Source organism: Brugia malayi (genome assembly GCF_000002995.4).
Source record: "Brugia malayi strain FR3 genome assembly, contig: Bm_v4_ChrX_scaffold_001, whole genome shotgun sequence".
Classification (NCBI taxonomy): Eukaryota; Metazoa; Nematoda; class Chromadorea; order Rhabditida; family Onchocercidae; genus Brugia; species Brugia malayi.
Window position 1 is genome coordinate 13,557,562 of NW_025062479.1, and position 21,866 is coordinate 13,579,427.

Below are 21,866 nucleotides of genomic sequence, written 5' to 3' on the forward strand. Positions count from 1 at the left end.
TAGTAAAAATAATTTTTTTGTAGTAATATGCAGCTATGATATGAATTAGAATAATAATAAGTAGTAGCAATATTATCAGCCAATGAAATAAAATGTTGCCTTTTTTTAAAAGAGAAATCAAAATGAAAACAGAATAATAGGTATTGATAGAATTAATGATTAATAATTTCTAATTAAAATAATCGAATAAATAGCAATGAAACATTATCATCGGAACCAAGTTTCAGTGCTTTTCGTACCAAATATTCCGCAACTCTGTAAATTTTTCATTTTAACAAGATAATTGATAGCATATTAAAAAAAATTTTCTTTCAAATTTTATTCATAAGATGGTTTCTATAGATTTTAAATGAAATATTTTCTTTAATAAAATTTATTTTAAAGTTTTTAATGGTGTATTAATGAAATAATTGAAGAAATCTTAAAATAATCGAAAAATACTTTTTGTATAAATTTTTGATTTATTAAATTTATAGGAATTTTTTTTCTTAATTTTTTCTTTCCACAAAACTTTAAATTGTTTAATATAAAGTGTATTTTATTACATTGAATTTAATTATTTCACTTTTCTTCTTTCACTCTCTACTTTTGTGCTACTCTCTCTCTCTCTTTTCTTTGATATAGAGAAACAAGAAAGGAAAGAGTAAATAAATAAATAATAACTTATGCCACTGATTTGATGATACACGTAGAAATGTTTGTGCGGAATGTATTGCTTCTTCATTTGTTAACACATCCCAAAAACCATCCGATGCAACGAGAATAAATTGCAAATTAATTTCATTCAGATCAATCCGGACAATATCCGGTTGTGCCGTTAATACAGAAAGTTGCTTTAATGCCGTATCACCAAATGCTCTATAAAAAAAAAAATAAATAAATAAACAGAAAAAGAAAAAATAACGTAATCATATTATTATTTAATTAATTTATGATTTTTTTGTGTTATTATTATAGCATTAATTAATTATGTGATTTATACCAATTAAAATCAATAAAATTTATACATAATTAATAAATTATCCAAAAAAGAAAACGGAATTAAATTTAAAAAATAATTAAAGAGTACTAAATTATAAAGCAATTATTAGATTATTATAAAATCGAACAAGATTTTGTTAACTATTTGTAATGATAAATAATTATTATTAGCTATGACCAAAAAAAAAAATTAAGACATTTTTTTCAAATTAGAAATTTCATTTCTTTTTTGATATGCTTAACAGTGGAAAGACTTCAAAGAGAAGGGGGAAGAGGAAAAGAGGGAGATAGAATGATGAAAAAGATTCAATCAAGAAATTTTCTTTTATTTATTACAAATTTATTATTATTTTTATGCAAACTGTTGTTCATTTATAACTACAAATAAAATATTTAAACAAAAAGAAAGGACTAACATGTTTTCTTCTGAAACTTTAAAAATTATAAATAAAATCATTTTTCGTTTCTTGTTTATAGGAAATTATGAATCTTTGAATGAAAAAAAAAAAATGAAATGAAATGGAATGAAGAAATAAGAACGAAAGAAAGCATTAGATATTATCTTTTAAGTACATATCATAAAAATCCATAAAATAAAAAGAAAAGAAAAAGAAAAAAGTTAGTCCTTCATATCTTATTTGATCAACAACAAATTAATCGTTGCCAGCCAATTAGTAAAATTAAAATAGCATATTTAAAATTGCCTTCGTTTTTTTTTCTTGTTTTTCTTTATTTTTTCTTTCTTTCTTCATAAGAAAAACTATGTGAAATTTCATGCATTCATTTTCAAGTACTGTTATTTAAAAAATAAAAAAGAAACGAGAAAAGGGAAGGAAACGTGATTTTTCAAAATGAATTTTGAAGAAAATGAAAAACATTTGCAATCAATTTCTATACAAATACATATACATATTTTTTTTTTAAAGGATGAATAAATAAAGAAAAGATATAATATTGCTAAACTAAGATGAGAACTTTTATCAACAATTATTTATTAATGCTTAAAAGAGAAAAAAAAAATTTTCTCTTTTGTTAAATCCAAAATTTAGTTTAAAAGAAATTTTTGGAAATTTAAAATTTTAATTTGCTAGAGACTTTTTTTCCTAAAAAGTTTTGCTTCTTTAAAATTTTTCTAAATGAAAATGACAAAAAGAAAATGGCAAAAAGTTTAGATAGTTATAGAAACGAGTTGATATAATAGAAAAAAATTATTGATTTTCCTAAAAAAAAGAAATTTCTTTTTTTTTTAGAAAATTACAAAAAATAAAGATGCTATAGTCAATTTTAATATTACTTTATAAATATTACAATTTAGGAAAGAAAAAGAATTTAATAATGAAGTAATTTTGAATGGCATAACCTTATTTAATGATAGAAATAGCAGTTAATATTTCATTTAAATTAATGCTTTAAGATTAATAATGAACATATTCTATTTATTCCATAGTTTTAGGAGAAATCGTTAGGCAAATTAATTTATTGCGGTGTAACATAATGGTAAAGGAAATGAAAAAAAAAATTCAATTTCAATTTGATATATTAAGTGAATTAAATGATTTGTGCATAATTACTTTATTTAAATTAAGTAAAATAATTTGTGCATAATTAACTGCATGTTTGTCAATTCGTATTAATTAATTCTAATTAAAGTTAAGAAATTTTACAGAAAATTGCTTCATCATTGTTGCTTTTTTTTTCTTTTTTTTGTCATTCTTTTCTATTTCAGAATTCAAAGGATTTAATAAATTAAAAACCTTAATAAAACAAATATTTCATTAATTCTATTTGCAAAATTATTTGAAAAGTTTACAATTATAAAAAAGAAAAAGAAAATGAAGGAGATCCTTGAATAAAAATTTTTTTAAAAAAAACGCTTAAAAATAATTACATTGATATGATCTCGTTCTCTCGCTCACTCTTTCTCTTTCTCTCCTCTCTCTATCTCATTTTTCGATTGATTGGAAACATTTTACCATTTTACTTTTTATTTTATTTTTTTAACTAATAGATTTTGATGATAGAAGTTAGGAGAAAAAGAAAAAAAGAAAGAGTAAAAAAAAAAAATGAGAAAAGAAAGGTTGCAAATAATAAAAAAGAGAAAAATTGGGAAGATTTTTCACACTTTTTCCGTTTTCATTTTCTCTTTCTCTCTTTCTCTCTTCCTCTCTCTCTCTCTCTCTCTCTCATTTTCATTATCATACTTTTAAAGTGAGCGAAGAAATTTAATTCGAATGATTTAATTGCTTCATTTCATCTATTACATCGAAACTTTAAGAAAATTGACAAATTCTTTTTTTTTTTGAATAGTGCAAAAGTTTCTTTGATCAGATAGAATTTTTATTTTACACATTAAAATTAAAATGACGTTTTTTCTTCTTCTTCCTTTTTTTACTTTCTTTTTCATTCCTTTTTTTTTTTAGTTTCTCTCTAAATGATTTCAAAATTTTTTAATCTAATGATTTATGGAGTAAATTTCAATCACTTGAAATAAATAAATTCACTTTCTTTTTTATTATTTTTCTAAAAGAAAAAAATGATTAAAAATTTTATTGGATAAAAATTGTTTTGTAGCATTTAAAAAAGTAATATTTTACTAAATTACTAAAAAAAAAATTTTTTTCGGAACAAATTGATTTCTTTTCGAATGATTTTATTTATCTCTTTTCGTTTTTGGATTTTCGTAAACCTTTTTTAAAGTATGTGAACAACTTTATTCATAGTAAATTATAGTGGAATTCGACAGCAAAGGGAGAGGGAGAGAAAGAAGGTGAGAGTGAAAAAAAAAACGAGGAAGGTGGTTTACTTTTTTATTATTTACTTTATTTTATGAAAAAAGTGAAAGTCAAAATATTTTTATTTCTATATTGAAAAAGCAATTTTTTTTTTTTTTTTTTATAATTAAAAAATGAAATGATTTATTTGTTCTTCTTCCTAGTTTTTCAATTTAAAATCTGTCAAAGTCAGATGGGTTCGATTGATTAAAAAAAATGCTTATGAGCGACTTAAGCTTAGATTTTAGTTGTTTAAATGACCTTTTAACAGGGACAAAATGAAATTCAATGAGGTATTATCATTTTACAATATAAAAAAATTGAGAAAAAAAATGAATAAGGAAATATTTTACATTTATTACTTCATCGACCAATTAATTTTAAAAAATTAGAATTTTAATGGAATAAATGATAGTAATTGATAAGCTAATGATATGGTACGTAAATGTAAATATGAAATAATGACAAATGTACGATTTAACTACTTGACTAAGTAAATCTAATACTGCTTTTTTATTTTATTTTGCATTTTTTTTTTTTCAGAAAAACTTTGTAGCAAAAAAAAAAAAACCTTGAAACAGAAAGAATTCCTTGTAGTCGTTCTACACCACGAAATTCAATGAAGCCACCTGCATTTTCAATACGTTTTCGCTCATTTTCCTAGAAAAAAAAAAGAAGAAAAATTGCCTCGGACAAATTCTATTCATGTAAATGGAAATGCAACATATAATTAAAATTAGGATTAGACTTTTTAGTAGCTTGGAATCTTTAATGAATGATAATTAAAAGAAAAAATCCGGAGAATATTATTAAAAATCATTTGATGTCGTATTCTTTCTCAATAAATTACTTGAAATCAAATAATTAATTAAAATATTAATCTTTCATTCTCGTTGATTGATTTCATTAATAAGTGCTGGAAATTTTAAAAATACATTCCTGTTGATTGATTGAATAATAAATGCTAAAATTTAATATATTTTATTTTTTTCTTTGACTGATCTTGTATCTATCTTTTATCAACAATATAATTAAGCATAATATCATCTAAGGATAACAGCTGATAGCATCTTCTAAAGCAATTATTAGAATTTAAATCGAAACGATCAATAACATTCTTTTCTTTTAATTTCACTAGTTCATGATGACATTTGTCGCACACAACATTAGAAGTGTTATCAGACATGATAAATTTTTAATCAATTTTTGAATTTGATTTTATATCAGGTGAATTTGATGATAGCTACAACAAATTAGCTAATTGTTTACTTGTTAATTAATCATTAATTATAGTGTAAAAATTGCTACACAAAAAACATGTCAAAAATTATGAAAAACGATGATAATTCAATAAAATTAACAAATAATAATTATCAGTAGTTATTTGACACGGAAATTTTAAACATTTTTTAGTAATAATTAAACATGAAGCAAAAAAAAGCATAAATGCGAAATGTGATTTAATTAATTTAATTAATTACTTTTGAAATTATTAAAGGAAACATTAGTCATTTTAAAACTGTTTATTAAATTAAAAAAAAGATGAAATATTTTATTTTAATCTTCCTTTCGCCTTTTAAATGAGTATTTTTTTTTCCTAAATAAATATTGCTTTCCAAGTTATTACTTAACTTAAAACTATCATGTAAACAAAATTTCGTTTTCTTCCTTTTTCAAAACAAACAAAAAATCCACTGTATACTCGCAAATGAATCATTGAAAAGAGAATAGAAAATGAAGCGAAGTAACTTTTGTGTGATTCATATTTATTTCATTTATTTGATAATTTTCTCTTTTTTCAAAAAATAACACGATGACATTTTAATTTTTTTCTATTTTCTATTAAATAAAAACTAGTAGTAATAATATAGTAAGCAAGATAGTAATTCATAAATTCCACTGAATAAATGAAATTTTTGAATAAAGAAAATAGAAAATTTCAGTTGAATTTAAAATTATAAATAAATCTCAAATAAAAGGATTTATTATAAATAAAAATTGTGCTTGTTAAAAAATTACTATCAAAAGCTATCAGAAGTAGCGGAGGAAAAATTCATAATGCACAAAAAATAATTTCATTTTAATATGAGTTAAAATTATTCTTGATATATACGCCTAGTATTTACACGTTCATTTGACGTATTTACCAAATACCAAATATACGTCATAGCATTTGCACTTTATTATTTAAAATAAATTTTCCTAACAATTAATTTATGCATACCAAATATACTATTTTTAGCAGTAATAATTAAATGCCGCAGTAGACAATTTTAATTTCTTGAAAAGCAAAGCAAAAAAAAAAAATCAGTCTTTAAATTTGAAAATTTGTCATTTTTTTTAAAATGATAGCCTAACAGCTTAACATAAACCCTTCTATTTTCGGCTTTTCTGCTTTCTTTTTTTTTTTTTAATATTTATAAAAAATGAAACTATAAAATAAAAAAAAGAATGACAGATTTTGTAAAATAATTTTAATCGCATGAGTCAATTATCAAATTTAATTAAATCATAAAATTCAATGGTTCACATTGTAGATCTGAGAAGGAGGAAAGAATGAAGAGAGAATGAGGAATGAGGTCAAAGTTGCAATGTAATAACAATATTATTTATTTTTGACGATGGAATTGCAATATTTTTCACATTTCTCAGAATTTAATCAATATAATATTTGAAAAGTCTTTTATAATATACACAATACCACTTATTGTAACGTGGACAATATATAATGAATAATTGAAAGTAGAAAAGAAGAAATTATAGCAGTTAGTTATTCAAATTCATTTAAAAAGTGAGTCATTCAGTTTATTCAAAAATTTGACGTTTTTTTTTTTTTCACTTCAATTAATATATTAAAAAGCACAATTTTTCATTCCATATGATTTGTTTATATTTATTCATTCAAATATTTTCCTTCTTCTTCTCTCTCTATCTCTCTCCTTCCTTATTGAATTCATTAAATTTAAAAAATGTGTGTAAATTTTGATAAGTACTAGGGAAAAAGTTTAGAGAGAAAAAATGGCAAAATCGAATTTACTGATGAGGCTTGTCAATTTTATAGCTATGAAAATACTTTAAGCATTATTTTATTTAAGTATTTTTAGTTTTTGTTTTTTCGATCCTTATTTTCCATGATTTCATTTTTACTTTTTATTCAATTCTTTTTTTGTTGTTGAAATTTCAAATTATTGCAGTAATCCAAGCAAAAAATATTGAAATGAATTATTTTTGTAATATGTATATTAATAAAATTAAATAATTTACATTGCTGTAAATAACATATTTATACTTTAATATTTAGTAATTGAAACAGCAAAACAAAACATAATTTTACAATGCAATTAGTGATTTCAAAAAAAAAACGAAAAAAATTTTAGTACATTTTTATTTAATTAATTCAGCAATAATTTCAAATATGCCTTTAATAGAAAGTTTTCAATGACTTTTAATTTTAAAACCAAAATCAGCTTTATACGGCAAAATTTCACATTTTTTTAAAAGTACAGCGTATTGCATAGAAAAAAAATTAATTATTTCATTTTTTCCAATTTTTTGCTAAATATTTATACAAATTAAATGGTAGTTATTCCAAAATTTTTAAATAGCTCATAATAGGTTCTAAATTTCGAATTTGAATAATTGATATAACTGAATAAATTTTTTTTTTCGCTAAGTGTAAACACTATATACACTTTTTGTTGATAAAATAAAATGCATAAAACCTGATCATTAAATTTTTTCGTATTATTTTTCGACTTTTTACTAGCAAAATTTTTTAACAATTGCTAGTTGCCTCTAAATTTCAATAATTCATAACAACAATTTTAAATTTATGATTTAAATAATTAATTGTTTGATAAAGCTTTGACTTCAAACTAACAAAAAAGCGAAAGAAACGAATGATAAAATAATTGCTCATTTATAGAATGAAATAAATGATAAAAAGTGTGTGAAAAAAAAAAAAATGAAAATGAGGACAACGAGATTTCACTTTTTTTTTAAAGGTTTTATAAAACAAAAAAAAAAAAAAAAGCAGAACTGTCATCTAACTAACAGAAGGTTTCATGTGATGGCAATAAAAAAATATTCAATCTTTTTTTTTTTTGCATTATTAAAACATAAATTGAAATGCAAGTTATAAATCAAATAAAATTTAAAATGCGAAAATTATAAATAAAATAAAACTAGATGCAAAAACTATGAAAAAATAATTTTTTCTATTTGTTAGCAATTTCTACCTATTATATTTACTTATTATCCATTATCTACTTATTTCAGTAAACAAAAAGAAAATCTTTTGACATATATATGTCAAAAGATTTTCTTTTTAATAAATTTGAATAAATTATTTGATTAATTTTTACCATCATAAAATTAATATTTAAAAAAAGATGAAAAAAGGAATGGAAAAAGGAAAAAAAAGAGATTATTTGATAGAAAAGAAATTATTTGTAATTATTTGATAAAAAAAAGAAAATCTATTAGCATTATTTTTCTATCAAACGTTATCTCAAGGAGTGAATTAAGAGCGTTTAGAAAGAGCCATGAAATATTGAAAATTTAGAACAAACTATTAATCATCAACAAATCAGATAAGTTAGAGCCAAGAAATTTTTTAATTTTAACAAAAAAAGAAGAAAAAGAAAGAGAAAAGTCGACCATTGCAAATTGCACATCAATTCTTTCAATTATATTATTTAGCTTTGTTTTTCTATTTTTTGTTTTCTTTTTTTCACACCCCCGCCTACCCATCTTTCACCCATGCCCGCCCATCTTCCACTTCCGTCCATTCCTCACCTCCACCTTTCCATCACATATCTTCTCCTAACCGCCTACCCACCTTGCCTTCCCACCTCTCATCGCCCTCACTTTTTCCCCCTCCTATTTAATTATCTTTCACAGTATCAGTGCAATGATAATTATCGTTTATCTTTTAGTGATTCAATAAAAAAAGAAAAAATCAAAATAAAGATTAACAAATGCATATGATCCTTTGTAACTGATAAGCTAATTAATACTTATTGATGAGGTAATCAATAATTATCACTAATCAATTACTTTCAAGCTAAAATAATATCAGATTTGTATTGTAATCTGAAAAAAAAAAACAACTATTAAGCATTTCAATTTATTTTTTATTTTTATTTTTACTACCAATTTTTCTTGTTATCTTATATTTTATCATCAATTAATTGTATAACAGCAAATTTTTTACTTATTTCATTTTTAATTTTTGCTCCTCCTTTTTTCTCTCCTAATTTTCATTTGCTAATTTTAATTTCATCGGCTGTACATTTCATTGCAATAGAATATCACTAATTCAATATTTGACATACATACCAATAGTTTATTTAAATGTAAAATAAAGTATAACTGAATGATGGAAAGAAGAGGATAGGTAAAATTGAACATATTTCGAAAGGGCAAAACAAAAAAAAAAAATGCATATATTATTAAAAATATTTCTGCATAAAATGAACTTATTGTTTCTAAAATAACTTTATTTTTCAAGTTTTGTTGTATATTTTACAATCTTTTATTTTTTTTCTGTATTTTACTTAGAAATTCTTTTTTTATATTTTACAGATTTTATAAAACTGTATGATAAGAAAAATATGTGATATTTGCAAGTAATCATTTCATTCTTTCACTTAGCTTGCTTACTTGATATTATTAAAAATTAATTTTGCATCTGTAGCAAGTGTAATTCATCTGACATCTTAAAATTAATACCAAAAATTTATCTCTTTATCATTATAGTGATAAAAGAATGAATTTAACGCTTATCTCTTTCCTTTTATTATCATGATAATTTTTGATAATTTTGTACTAAGAAATGAAATTTGGCGAATAATAATAGTATATGGGCGATATATTCTAGAAATATTTACAATAATATATTTAATTAATACTATGGTCATTTTGACTAATAATTGCAAATTATTATTTTATTAATATTGAAAAGTAATTATTTGACTGTTTTGAAATTACAAATATTCAATAATTTCATTTTAGGTAAATTTTTAAAAATTTTGCAAACATTTTTTTTACTGGTTTTGTAATTGCTAATAAAAGTTTTTTTTTTTTATTTTTTTATTTTTATTTTTTTTTATTTTTTGTTCCGTTTGTATTTTCAATTACATTTATTTTTCATCTAATGAAAAACTACTGAAAATATCAAAGGATGCGAATTTTATCAAATTTAAAAATACATATTGAAAAATAATGTATTTTTCATAATTAAAGTATTATTTTTATGTTAGTACCATTTTTTCTTCCAGTTAATATGAAAATTTATTGAAATTCCAACGAATGTTAAAGCAATGAAAGGAAAATTTTTGAACTCAAAAATTTTTTAATATGCTATCATCAGAAAATAGTACTGACATAAATGAGAATATTGATGGATTTTTATCAATGGTATCAAGTAAAGTTTGCCAATCAAAGTTTTTTTTTTTTAAAAAAAAAAAAATAATTGATCCAAATGATTTCATTGTGATTAATGAATATTAACATAAATGCTTACTTCTATTTAGAAAAGAAGCTAAAAAAATACGAATTATATTAAATTACAGTATTAGACTGAAGAATTGTGTGAGAGAAAATGAAATTTAAATTGACTGATGTGTAGAAAATTTTCAAATTTCAATACATGAATTTTTAAATCCTTTGCTATTAGAAGCAATATTATTCGTAATTGCTATTAAAATTATTTGTTATTATTGTCATTATTAACATTATTATTACTAATATTATTATCGTTATCGTTGCTACCATTCTTCTTATTGCTGTTGTTATTTGTAATGAACAGACGTTACTATTATTAGCATTATTTTTATTATTATATTATTATTCCATAATTAGTGCCGTTGTTTTTTATAATAACGGTAACTCATTATCACTATTATATTATTATTAAGTGTTAAAAAATTGAGCCAAATCGAAAAAATAAACTATATTTGAACTGATTTCATATCTTTTCGGTATTCTAACTGTTTCTTAAAGATTATCAACGATTTTTATACTTTTATTATTATTTAAGATAGGCGCAACTTAAAGCATTATTTTTTCTAAATTTTTTTTACATAAAATGAGTATTACTATTTAACTAAATAAAGTATTAAATGTAAATAATCGGTGTATGCATTTTATACATTGATTTTTTGATAATAAATTTGCAAAATGTATTTTATTGGTTCTTTTAATGTCATCATAATAAAAACAATTTACACAATCTTTCCATATAATTTTGCTATAATCATTTAATGCAACTTATATGTAAGTAAATAAATCATTTTAGACTACCTTATAGCTTAGCAATGTTATAAACTTATCAGTTAAGTGGAGAAAGTTTTAGCATTTATTTTGATAAATGACTTATCGATAATATCATTATCATCGTTTTCAGAGCAGCCATTAATTTCATTGTGTTTAATCAACTAATTATTCTAAAACGACGTTTCAAAACCAAAATATACCTGCAAATATCTAAAAGTGATCATATTTTGTTGCTCAATCATTAATTAGTTATTAATGTTAATTATAATTAGTAATCAAATACTGATTAAAAGTGAAGCAAAATTTTAACGTTGATAGTAGTAAAAGTTTATTCATTATTCTTTTGCGTGGAAGAAAGAGAAAGATAAAATATAAACGAAAGTAATTTAGCAAAAAAATAGAAGTTAAAATCGAAAAATGAAAAAAAAAAATGTAAGATAAAAAGTAAACAAAAGACGAAAACATGAAATCGTATTTTTAAAAATGTGTAGAAATTCTCATTCTAACTATATGTATGATTATGATAAAATTAACATAAATAAGTATATATTTCAGCATAGAAATGAAATCTAAAATGTTAAAAATAGCAAAATAAATGAAACTAAACGATCAATAATTTCCTTTTATGATATTATTTGAAAAAAGTTCTACATAAATTCTTTTAATGTTTTTTTTTTTTAAATTACACTATTATTTTTAAATTATGCTACTATTATGATGGATTTTGCAGGAAATAAATTAGATTTTCAAAAAAAAAAAAAATCAAAAGAAATAAAATGAAATTCTTCCTCTAATATATCATTGAAATGTAGTGAAACTTATATTGTAAAATAAAAGTAAAATAAAATATTTGAACAATATACTAATTATTAGCTACTAAAAAGATTATTTAAATTATTAGCAACAATCCAGTACAACCTAATTACTGTTATCATTTTGATCTGTAATAGATATTTGACTTTGAATTACATGAAATGACTGCAATTTAAATTAGTTGTCAGGTGTCAAATCAATTTAACTATTTCAATTATGAAAGAGGTATTATAATAATTGGTAGGAAAAAAAAGAAAAATGGAGATATATTATTGAATATACTTTAAACTATTTTATTTTAAAATGAAATTCAATCAAATTTATTTAATGGAATAGCGACAATAATAATTAGAAGATGTGAAAGAGAATGAAAATTTTTTTCTTTTTTTTTGGCAATATAAATCTGTTAAATGAATAAATTTTTTTCCTTCCTTAGTCTTGCTCTTCCCCTCAAAATGAAAATGGATTGAAGTGTGAAAAATATTTTTCCGTTCTCCTAATTTCATAGCAATTCATGAAAATTCATAGTTTTTCCAAATAATTTGTAGTTACTTTTCGGAAGAAAAAAGTAGATTTAGCAAAATGGTTGAAGTTTTTCTATAGCTTAATCTATGCTAATCTTAAAAGCATCATCTTTTATTTAATTGAATTTTGATTATCTCATCAAAGGCAGAATTTTTTTTTCTTGGAGTAAACAAAATTTATCAGTTTGATTCGTTCATGAAAATGGAAAAAAAATGGAAAGAAAAAATGATACGACTAGAATGTTTTAAAAAAAAAAGGAAAAAATATTGCCAAAAGTAGAAATGAAATTTGTCTTGTTCAAGTAGTTCTAAATTTTTTTTGAATTATTATATTACATGAAATAATGATTTCTTCGTTTTCTTTTCCTTTTTTTTTGTCTTTAAATCTACATAAAATTAATTAGAAATTAGAATTAAAAAAATTAATAAATGCTAATAGAGGATAAATTGCTTGACTTAATAAATTAAAATGCATGATTAAAATTCTGAAATAGTACTGAAAATGAAAAAAGACGATAGAAAATGATGAAAGTATTGTTGGATGAAAAAAAATATTGTCAAAATTGCTGCGTGTCATCCTTGTCATCCACTTTTTTTATTGTTTAACTTCTTTTTTGTTTGTTTTTCTTTTTTTTAAAATAATTTCTGGAAGAAGAAATGGAAAATAAACTCATTTCATCCGACTATATGTTAGCAAATTGAGGAAATGATCGTAAAACATGTAATATTGATTAAATGTCATAGATATATTCGCTTTCATTTTGCATCTGGAATTTTCGTTTCTTAAATGAATTCACAGAAAAATAAATTTAAGATTTTTGTTTTTGTTTTTGTTTCCTTCTGAAATAGATTTACAAAAAACGGTTTTATGGATTTCCTTTTTTGTTTTTTAAAATAAATTCACAAAAAAATTTGAAGAAAAAAGTGAACGAAAAATTTTTGTCTACAAAATGATAAATAATGTTAATTTTGTAGGAAAAATAATTTGATTAAGTGTTAATAAAATTTTTGAGAGTAAAAAGAATGATTTTCATCTTAAATTTGAACTTTTTGTTGGTTTTTTTAAAAAAAAAATTACTATCAAAAAATTAAAAAAAAATTATTTTTATCTGTTTTCTTTAAATATTTGGAGCAATATTGACTGGCAAAAAAAATGATGATGAAAAATCGAATTAATCAAATTTAGCAAAGATTTATAATAGCTAATAATTGTTTGTTGATTAAGTATTTCAAATATGTAGAAAAAAAAGTTATAATTATTATAATTGAAATATAATATTTACATTTAATTACTTTATTTACTGCTCATCCTTAGAATTTATAAAAAAAAAAAAAAAAATGCTAGAAAATACTAGAATTAAATTTATTAACTTAATCACTTTATCGAGCTGGTATTAATAATACCAGCAATCTCTTGCATATTATCATTAATCATAGTAAGCAATCCTTGGGCAAATTTAATTTATCACATGAATAGCTAAATCTAAATACCCTCTGATGTCTTTTTTTGCAAACAATTTTTATCATTATAAAATAAATTATGAAATTGAAAATAGAGTTAAAAATATTAAAGACATTAAATTGTATGATTTTCCCTGGATTTTGTTTAAAAAAATAAATTATGAAGTTGATAAATGGTTTCAATAGAAAATTTGTTTAAATGGAAATTTTTTAATGTATTATTCATATTATTCTATAGAATAATTAATGTTTGCTTATTGCTCATACTTTTTGATCTATTGTTTAATTGTGGTAATACATTCAATTAATATTGTAATTAAATTTTGCTCCTAAATATATCCATGAAAAGTTTTTATTAAACAACTAAAATTTCCAAATTAAAATATATTTCGATAATTAATAATTAATTAATTAAACAAACATTAGATGGCTTATGATCAGCTGAAAGTGGTATAGCGCGACCAGCTATATCACATGCAACCGCACGAGAATCACCAATATTTATAACAGTTAAGAAACGGTTAAGTTCCAATATTACTGAAATCAACGTGGAACCTGAAATTAATTTGATCCAACTTAATTTTTATGATATAACAAAACAATTAATAAATTATGTTTTATAATTTATTAACCTGTGAAACTAAATTAGAATTTAAAATTTTAAAATTTTGGATAAAATAATTTATGGACACTTTTGGCATAGTTTTTATACTGGCGATAAAATTTGATATATTAAATTAATTTTTTTTTTTTTTGCATGAAAGAAAAGTATTACTATTATGCAATTATGATTGACGCCTTTTGCTTGAAAATATTTGGAAAAAAAAAGCTATAATAAATGATATTTCTGTCGTTATTAAATTATAGAATAATTTGCTAATAATTAAATCAATCAATAATGATTAACACTCCATGTTGATTCAAATTCATTTTTTGATTTTTCATTTAAAAGCAAGGGAAAAAAAAAAGGTTTTTCAAGTTGTTTAAATTTTTAGTCAACATAAACAATTATTGCCTTTGAAAATTATCAGTATCATATTATAAAATTAATATTATACAATATTATATTATAAAATTAATCAAAAAAAGGAGTTAGATTTTTGAAATTTAACAAAATTTTGCATATTTGTTCAATAAGTTGATCATTTTTTTTCACATTTGTAGTTACAATACCATAAAAGTTTTGTTTTAAAGATTTAATTGAAATAATTAAAAGTAATAATAATAGTAATAAGATACCTGTAAGTGAGCTCAGTGATGGATGTAACCTTACGATTTCATCGTCGATATTATGTACTTCTGTTATTATTGCCTAAATGATTCTTCTATTTCCTTGTAAAATTGAAACAAAAAAAAGAAATTAACAAATTATAAATCTATTTGCTTCTCATAATATTAATTAAAATTTCATTATTAATTGTTGAATAAATTTTATATAAATCAAAATCAAAAAAAACATTCAGGGTATTCATTCTTAACAGTGTCAACAAATATGCATATCAGTTATAAATTATTTCACTTTTAATTTTATAATATTAAATAATAATTTTAGCAGAATTTTTACTTGATATTTTTGAAATTATTCATTTTTGTTTTATTGATTCGGTGAAAAAAAATTAGATAAAAAAATGAGAGGAAAAAGAAAGCTTTGGAAATTAATTAGAAGTATTTTGAAACGGATTAAAATTTGTGACTTTTTATTTTTTTTTTTAATTCGATGAATGAAATCAAAAAAAAAAAAAAAAAATACATATCTAGGAAACTAACAAAAAAAAAAAACGACGAAAAAGAATTATTGATTGGATTGAAAAAAAAGTTTTTAATATCCTTTATTTTTTCTGCCTTCATTCCTTCACTGCAACTCTTTTATCAAATTATAATACATCATACTTCGCATACCCTAGCTATGCTAGTAATAGCTAGGATATGCGAAGTAATATGGTAGTTATAGCTCAGGTGTACAAGTTAATGTGCTAAGCTTCAAGTCAAACAAATTTTCAATGCAATGATGAGACAAAGTTTGCTCTCAGGTAGGATGAATTAATTAGCTTTCCAGCCCTTTTATCCTGGCAAAAATTTAATTCTAATTCTAAATTCAAGTAATGTAATCCGTCTAGGAGGAGAACAAATCTGCGAACTAAAAATTTTGCTACTTAAACTTCAGATGTAGAGGATAAGGTTAGCGAATCTGTGTCTCATTTAAGAATATTTTGCATTTACAAGATTATTTAGGTGAATGAACGGCTAGATGAATGAAAGGTGTACTGGAAACTACATATCAAACTTCTAAGATTCAGTGAAAATCATCGCAATGAAGAAAATAGCCTTAAAGAATGTGGTAGCAGAAGAATCTACGTGACCTTTGTTGACCTCATCAAAATTTATTTTTGATTCTCTAAGCAGAAAAAATTCTATCACATATTATACAATAATTAGGATATCCTCGCAATCGTTCATTATGATGATCAAATTGTTGCACAAAGATCAATGCGATGAATTTTACCCGATATTCAAAACGGATAAAACAAGTTTACTCAATTCTATCAATAATCAATAATGTTACGCTTTCTTACCAATTAAATTCAAATTACTTTTCGATATGTTACCCAAAGAGTTAGTTACGTCAATGATGAAAACGGTATCCTTAAATTTGAATCATACCAATAAGAACGTATTCAATCTTAAATAATTGAAAGCACATAATAAATTTTTTTTTGCAGCATTTAACCCTAGAATTACTCCTTACAGACGATATTGTTTGCACTGAAATATCTTTACAGCGTGTAACTTGCTGTTTTACGGAAGTTTCAGAACTTTCCGGAACAATCAGACCTAGATTAAGAAATATACGGAATACTAGCTGTTGTACTCCTACAGGTTTCATAAAGTTTCATGAAGAAAAGACAATATACTAGAAGGAACCACACTGTCACACTCTATTACAACCTAAAGTAACTGCCGGTACGACAGGATTTGCTGGATTTGCATCATATCTCTATATTCGTCATTTCAACTACCATTTTCGTATCAATCATTGATGGATTTGCTTAAAACTTAAGCTATCACAAATTTTTATCTTACCAAATATGAATATATTAATTAATAAAGTTATGACCAATCCAGAAAGACTCCTATTCAAAAAATCCATTTCAGAAAGCTTTTTGAAAACTGTTTTAAAAAAAATCAGTTGAAAAAAATTCAGTGAAAATTCTAGCATAACTTTAGAAATTTAAAGTTAAAAAAGACAAATGAATTATTCAAATTAATTTTGTTTTCAAAAAAGAAAAAAAATGAAAACAATTTTCATTTTTACTATTAATTCTATTAAAGATATATTTATTATATTATGCTAAATGCTTTATTTAGGCTTCAAAAAAAAATTATTTTAAATATATAATCTAAAAATTATAATAGATTAAAAGATTGAAATTAGCTGATAAGATTTGAAATATCTGAAAAATTAATAAAATATGCCTCAATGACATGATCATTTGAATGCCCTGTTAAACTTGGATGACACTTTGAACTACCACGTAATAATCGTTGTCGTATTGCACCCGAAAAATGTTCCTCCAAATATTGTGATACAAACTAAAATGTTTTATTAATAATTTAATGAAGTAAAATAAGAGTTAAATCACAGCTGAATCTTTAAATAAGCATAATACAATTTGGCAATATGTTGAATTATCTATTTTTAACTTAATTACAACCATTACTTATTGTTTAAAATATCCATTTATCTTTATACTTATCTCTACATTAAATTTAAGAATTTGAAATATCAAAAAGAGATCAAGAAGAAGTAAATTATTAATTTGTAAAAAAATTTTTCCATTTCAAATGCATTTGACATAATAATTGGTATATAAATAAATATATTTATATGTGTTTATGAAATATATTAAAAATTTAACCTTAATGTTCTATACTAAATTAATTAAAATTTTTGACTGAAAAACAATCAGTTGTATATATATTCCCTTAATGCTAATAATTTATTTTAAAACTGAAAACACTAATAAATATTAATATGTAATTAAAAATATTAGTTGCACAAAAAAAGAATTGACATCAAATGCATTTGACATAATCATTAGAATAAAAATAAATATGTCCATACCTGTTTATAAAATACATTAAAATTTTAGTTTTAGATATTCTATATCAAATTAATTTAAATTTATAGCTTCAAAACAATCAGTTACGTATATTTTTTAAAATCCTTATAATTTCATCTAAAATTAGAAGTAACAATATTAGTTACACAAAAAAAAGAAAAAAAAAAGATAGCAATATTTTTTTTAATCCTAATAATTTTATCTGAAATTAAAACTATTATTATAGAATAAAAAAAGAAATATTAGTTGCACAAACAAAAAAAGAGGAAAAAAAGTAGCAAATATGGAAAATATAAATTGTAAAAAGAATTAAGTAAACTTTGAAGAAACCAACGTTAAGATGAAAGCTTAAAATCTTAAACGATTTAACAATGCTTTCTAACATTCATCTTCTTCAAATATCTTTTTTAAGAGGAATTTTTCTATATCCTTTTTTTTTATTATAAATTCTAGATAAATACCGTATTCTCATTGTTTTCTCTTTTTCAATATTTATTTTAACCGGATGCTTTCTACTTTTTCTTTTTTTGTTTTATTTTATTTATTTATTTATTTCATTTTTTTTTTCATTTTTTTTTCAAATTTCTTACTTTGGGATTATCTTTGATATTATTCCTCGATAATGTAATTCTCTTTTTTATTAATAAATATTTTAATATATGGATAAAAATTTTAGCTTATAATGAAATTTTTTAACGTCATATAACAAAAAAAGAATTCTTTTGCCAGCAATTCAAATATAATATAATATTCACGTATTATTAATTTACAATAACAATGCTAATAATAAAAATAATTTCATCAAAAAATACTTTCTTTCTATTTTTTTTTCTCACTGAGACTTAAATTTGAATTTAATTTTAATGAACAATATTTAGTTCTAATTTTTATTCATTTAATTTAAAATGTGAGACATAAATTTACCGGTCCACCATGTCCATCAAAAATACTAAACATGACAAGATTATGATATGGGTCATTCAAATAATGCATCCGATCCTCCATATATGGTCGATTACCGCGACTTGCATAAAATGACCAATGCTTATGCTTCCAATACCAATTTCCACCAGCTATAAACTTTTTTTTTACCTTTTTATTTTTTGCTTTTTATTTTTTTTGATATAATATATTTTATTACTAAGGAAAAAAACAAAAATAACCTCAACTATAATGTAAAAATATATTAATGTTAACCTACGTTAATCATGTTTGTTAGTTATTAATTTTTTTATAAATAGTAACAAATACAAAAAAAAAAAACAAACAAACAAATTGTTAAAATTATAAATAAATGTCATTAATTTGAGTAAAACTTTATTTTATTTAATTTTGACTTTTTTTAAAAAAAGTTTTCTTACAAATCATTTAATTTTTTTCCTTTAAAACAATGAGTTTAATCGGACTTACGGTATTGTGGTATATCTGTGAGACCAAATTTAACCAATTTTGGTGGAAAACATTTATTTCGATTAATTAATGTAAATGGTTCTAAATTTTTTCCACGTATGAGCAAATAATAATGCTTTATTATCCATTTTAAATACAATAAAATTATTCCAATCACAGCTAAAATAAATTTGATTAAATTTCGATTTTTTTAATATTTTAAAACAGTTGTTTTATGAATTGTGGTTGAATAATATTATTTTGAAGTAATGTGTGTAATAAAAGTACCAGATTTATAGTAGGACTAAAGAGATTAAACGATGATGAACTTTTTTTTTTTAAAAAAAAAATGAATATAGCAGCAATAACAGCGATAACAAATCATTTTTCCAATAAATATTATTAAATCATTTTCTATCAAATTTTATAGGTTATTCATTTTCTTTTTTCTTTTTCTTATATTAACTAAAATTATATGCTATTTTCTGTATGCTTTGAAAGATATTACGGTAATAATCTCATGAAATTTAACATTAAAAAATATAAGAAATTCATCGCATTATCAATTGTTGTTTAGAAAAGATTTTGTTTCTGTAATAATCACAATAACTTTTTTTCTTAAAGTTTCATTCAAATAAAATTTGTGAAGAAAAAAATAAAATCTTTTTGTTAACGTTAACAATTTTTTAGAAAAAATCTTTTATTTTTTCCTTACTACATATTTGCTTACTGCTTATGCTTACTACATAATATCATGTATCAAATTTTTTTTTTATAAAATAAAAGAAAAATAGAAATACTTAATTAATTAAATCATTTAGTTAATATATACATTTGAAGTATTGTCATGATTCATTCAATTAATTTCATTTATTTATTGTTCTAGTCGCTACTTCGAACACATACTAAAATAATAAAAGTTGGCCATAAAATGAGTAAAAAATTCGGATCAAATTAGCCAAAAAATTTCAATAAACTTAGTAGTTGCAGGTGAATTAGTAAAAATTTTAGAAAATTTGAACAAAAAATAAATTCTTACCGAAAAAAATGATAGTTTCAACACGAAATATAATCAACCAAAAAAAATATGTTACATTGGATGAAAATATAATAGAGAAAATAGATAACATTGAAAGTGCCGTTTCTTTTCTTCCTCTTTCATTTATAATAATATCATATCGGTTTAGTTTTAAATTATACAATAAATTCGTTCGATCCTAAAAAAAAATTATAATAATAAAAACAAGTAAAAACAAAATTTTCATTTGTATTATATAAAATAAACAAAAATTAAATGATAATTTAAAATCATGGAAATTATTTTAGAAAAACTATAATAAGTTTACATTAGAAAAAAAAATATCTTAGAGAAAAAAGAAAAGTGAACAAATAGATTTTTCTTCCTTTTTTTTTACTTTAATAAAAAATTTTAGTCCACAGATTAAAATAAATGTCATTTTTTTAAATCGATTTCATTCCCAATATGACAGATAATTCCAAAAAAAAAAATTAAAAATAAGCTTATTACTTAATTAGCTAATTAGAAAACCTACTGATTAAAAGAAGCTTACTAATTAAAAAAAGCTTTTATTACTTTGAAATTATTTCAAAAAAAAAACATAAAAAAGTTTAAAGCTTACTAATGCTGATATGATGTCTTCCTAATGCTGTTGAAATGTACAATGTATATTTCATCCAGAAGGCAAAATCATTGCTAAGGTTTATTTTTTGCTAACAGCTGTTCATAGTTTTTCATTTTTAAAAAACCATAAACTTTTTAATTTTTCCTTTGTCAATTTTTTAGTCTGATGTAATCCGGTATAAAATCCGTGTAACTAATAAATTTTATGTAACAATTGTTTCACACTTTTTTAAAAACAGTTTATACAATAATTTATTTCTTTTTCAATTAATATTTACTAATTTAAGATAGCATTCAAATAATATTTATTAAACTTACATAACTAGTATTTTTATTAAAATTTAAAATGTTTTTTAATTTAATTAGCACAGTTAATAATATTTGATGTACTTTATTTTAAATGAATTTTTGTCAACAAAAATTATAGATTAGTTTAATTAATTGAATCAATTTTTCTTATGATTATATCAACTTTGTTTCAATTAGAATAAATCAATAGTTTTTTTTTTTATCGGTTCAAAATTCCTTCATTTAGATAAACTAAGCATTTTTATGTTTAATAGATTTAATATTGCCACTATAATTAACCAATGTTAGTTATCCAGCAGAATTTTCATGATAAGTGTTTTCGATAAAAAATATAGACTGAACAAAATATATTTTAAAAATTCAATTTATTTCAGCTTGATTTAATTTTTCGGTCTCTCTGATTTTTTGTGCAGCGCTTCAAATCGTCTCAGATGGATGAATTTTAAAAAAGCAACATTCCAGCAGTACATAAAATAAATAACTAAAAAGAAATGAAAAATGATTAAAATTCTAAATTCTTAAAACTGAATTTCAATGGAGAAAATGATATTTTAAACAAAGAAAAGGTGCAAATAGA

General features: G+C 21.9%; 1 protein-coding gene across 1 annotated transcript; it reads right to left on the reverse strand.

Annotated features, from left to right (window-relative positions):
* Positions 1–173: 173 nt before the first annotated feature.
* Positions 174–21,033, reverse strand: Bm17991 (Uncharacterized protein; the record flags this gene model as incomplete). The annotated part of the gene is made up of 9 exons (XM_043074750.1): positions 174–255; positions 664–858; positions 4,324–4,412; positions 14,250–14,383; positions 15,068–15,140; positions 17,303–17,419; positions 18,874–19,022; positions 19,360–19,440; positions 20,979–21,033. The coding sequence occupies 9 exons, from the start codon at positions 21,031–21,033 to the stop codon at positions 174–176; spliced, it is 975 nt and encodes a 324-aa protein (XP_042930684.1).
* Positions 21,034–21,866: the final 833 nt, after the last annotated feature.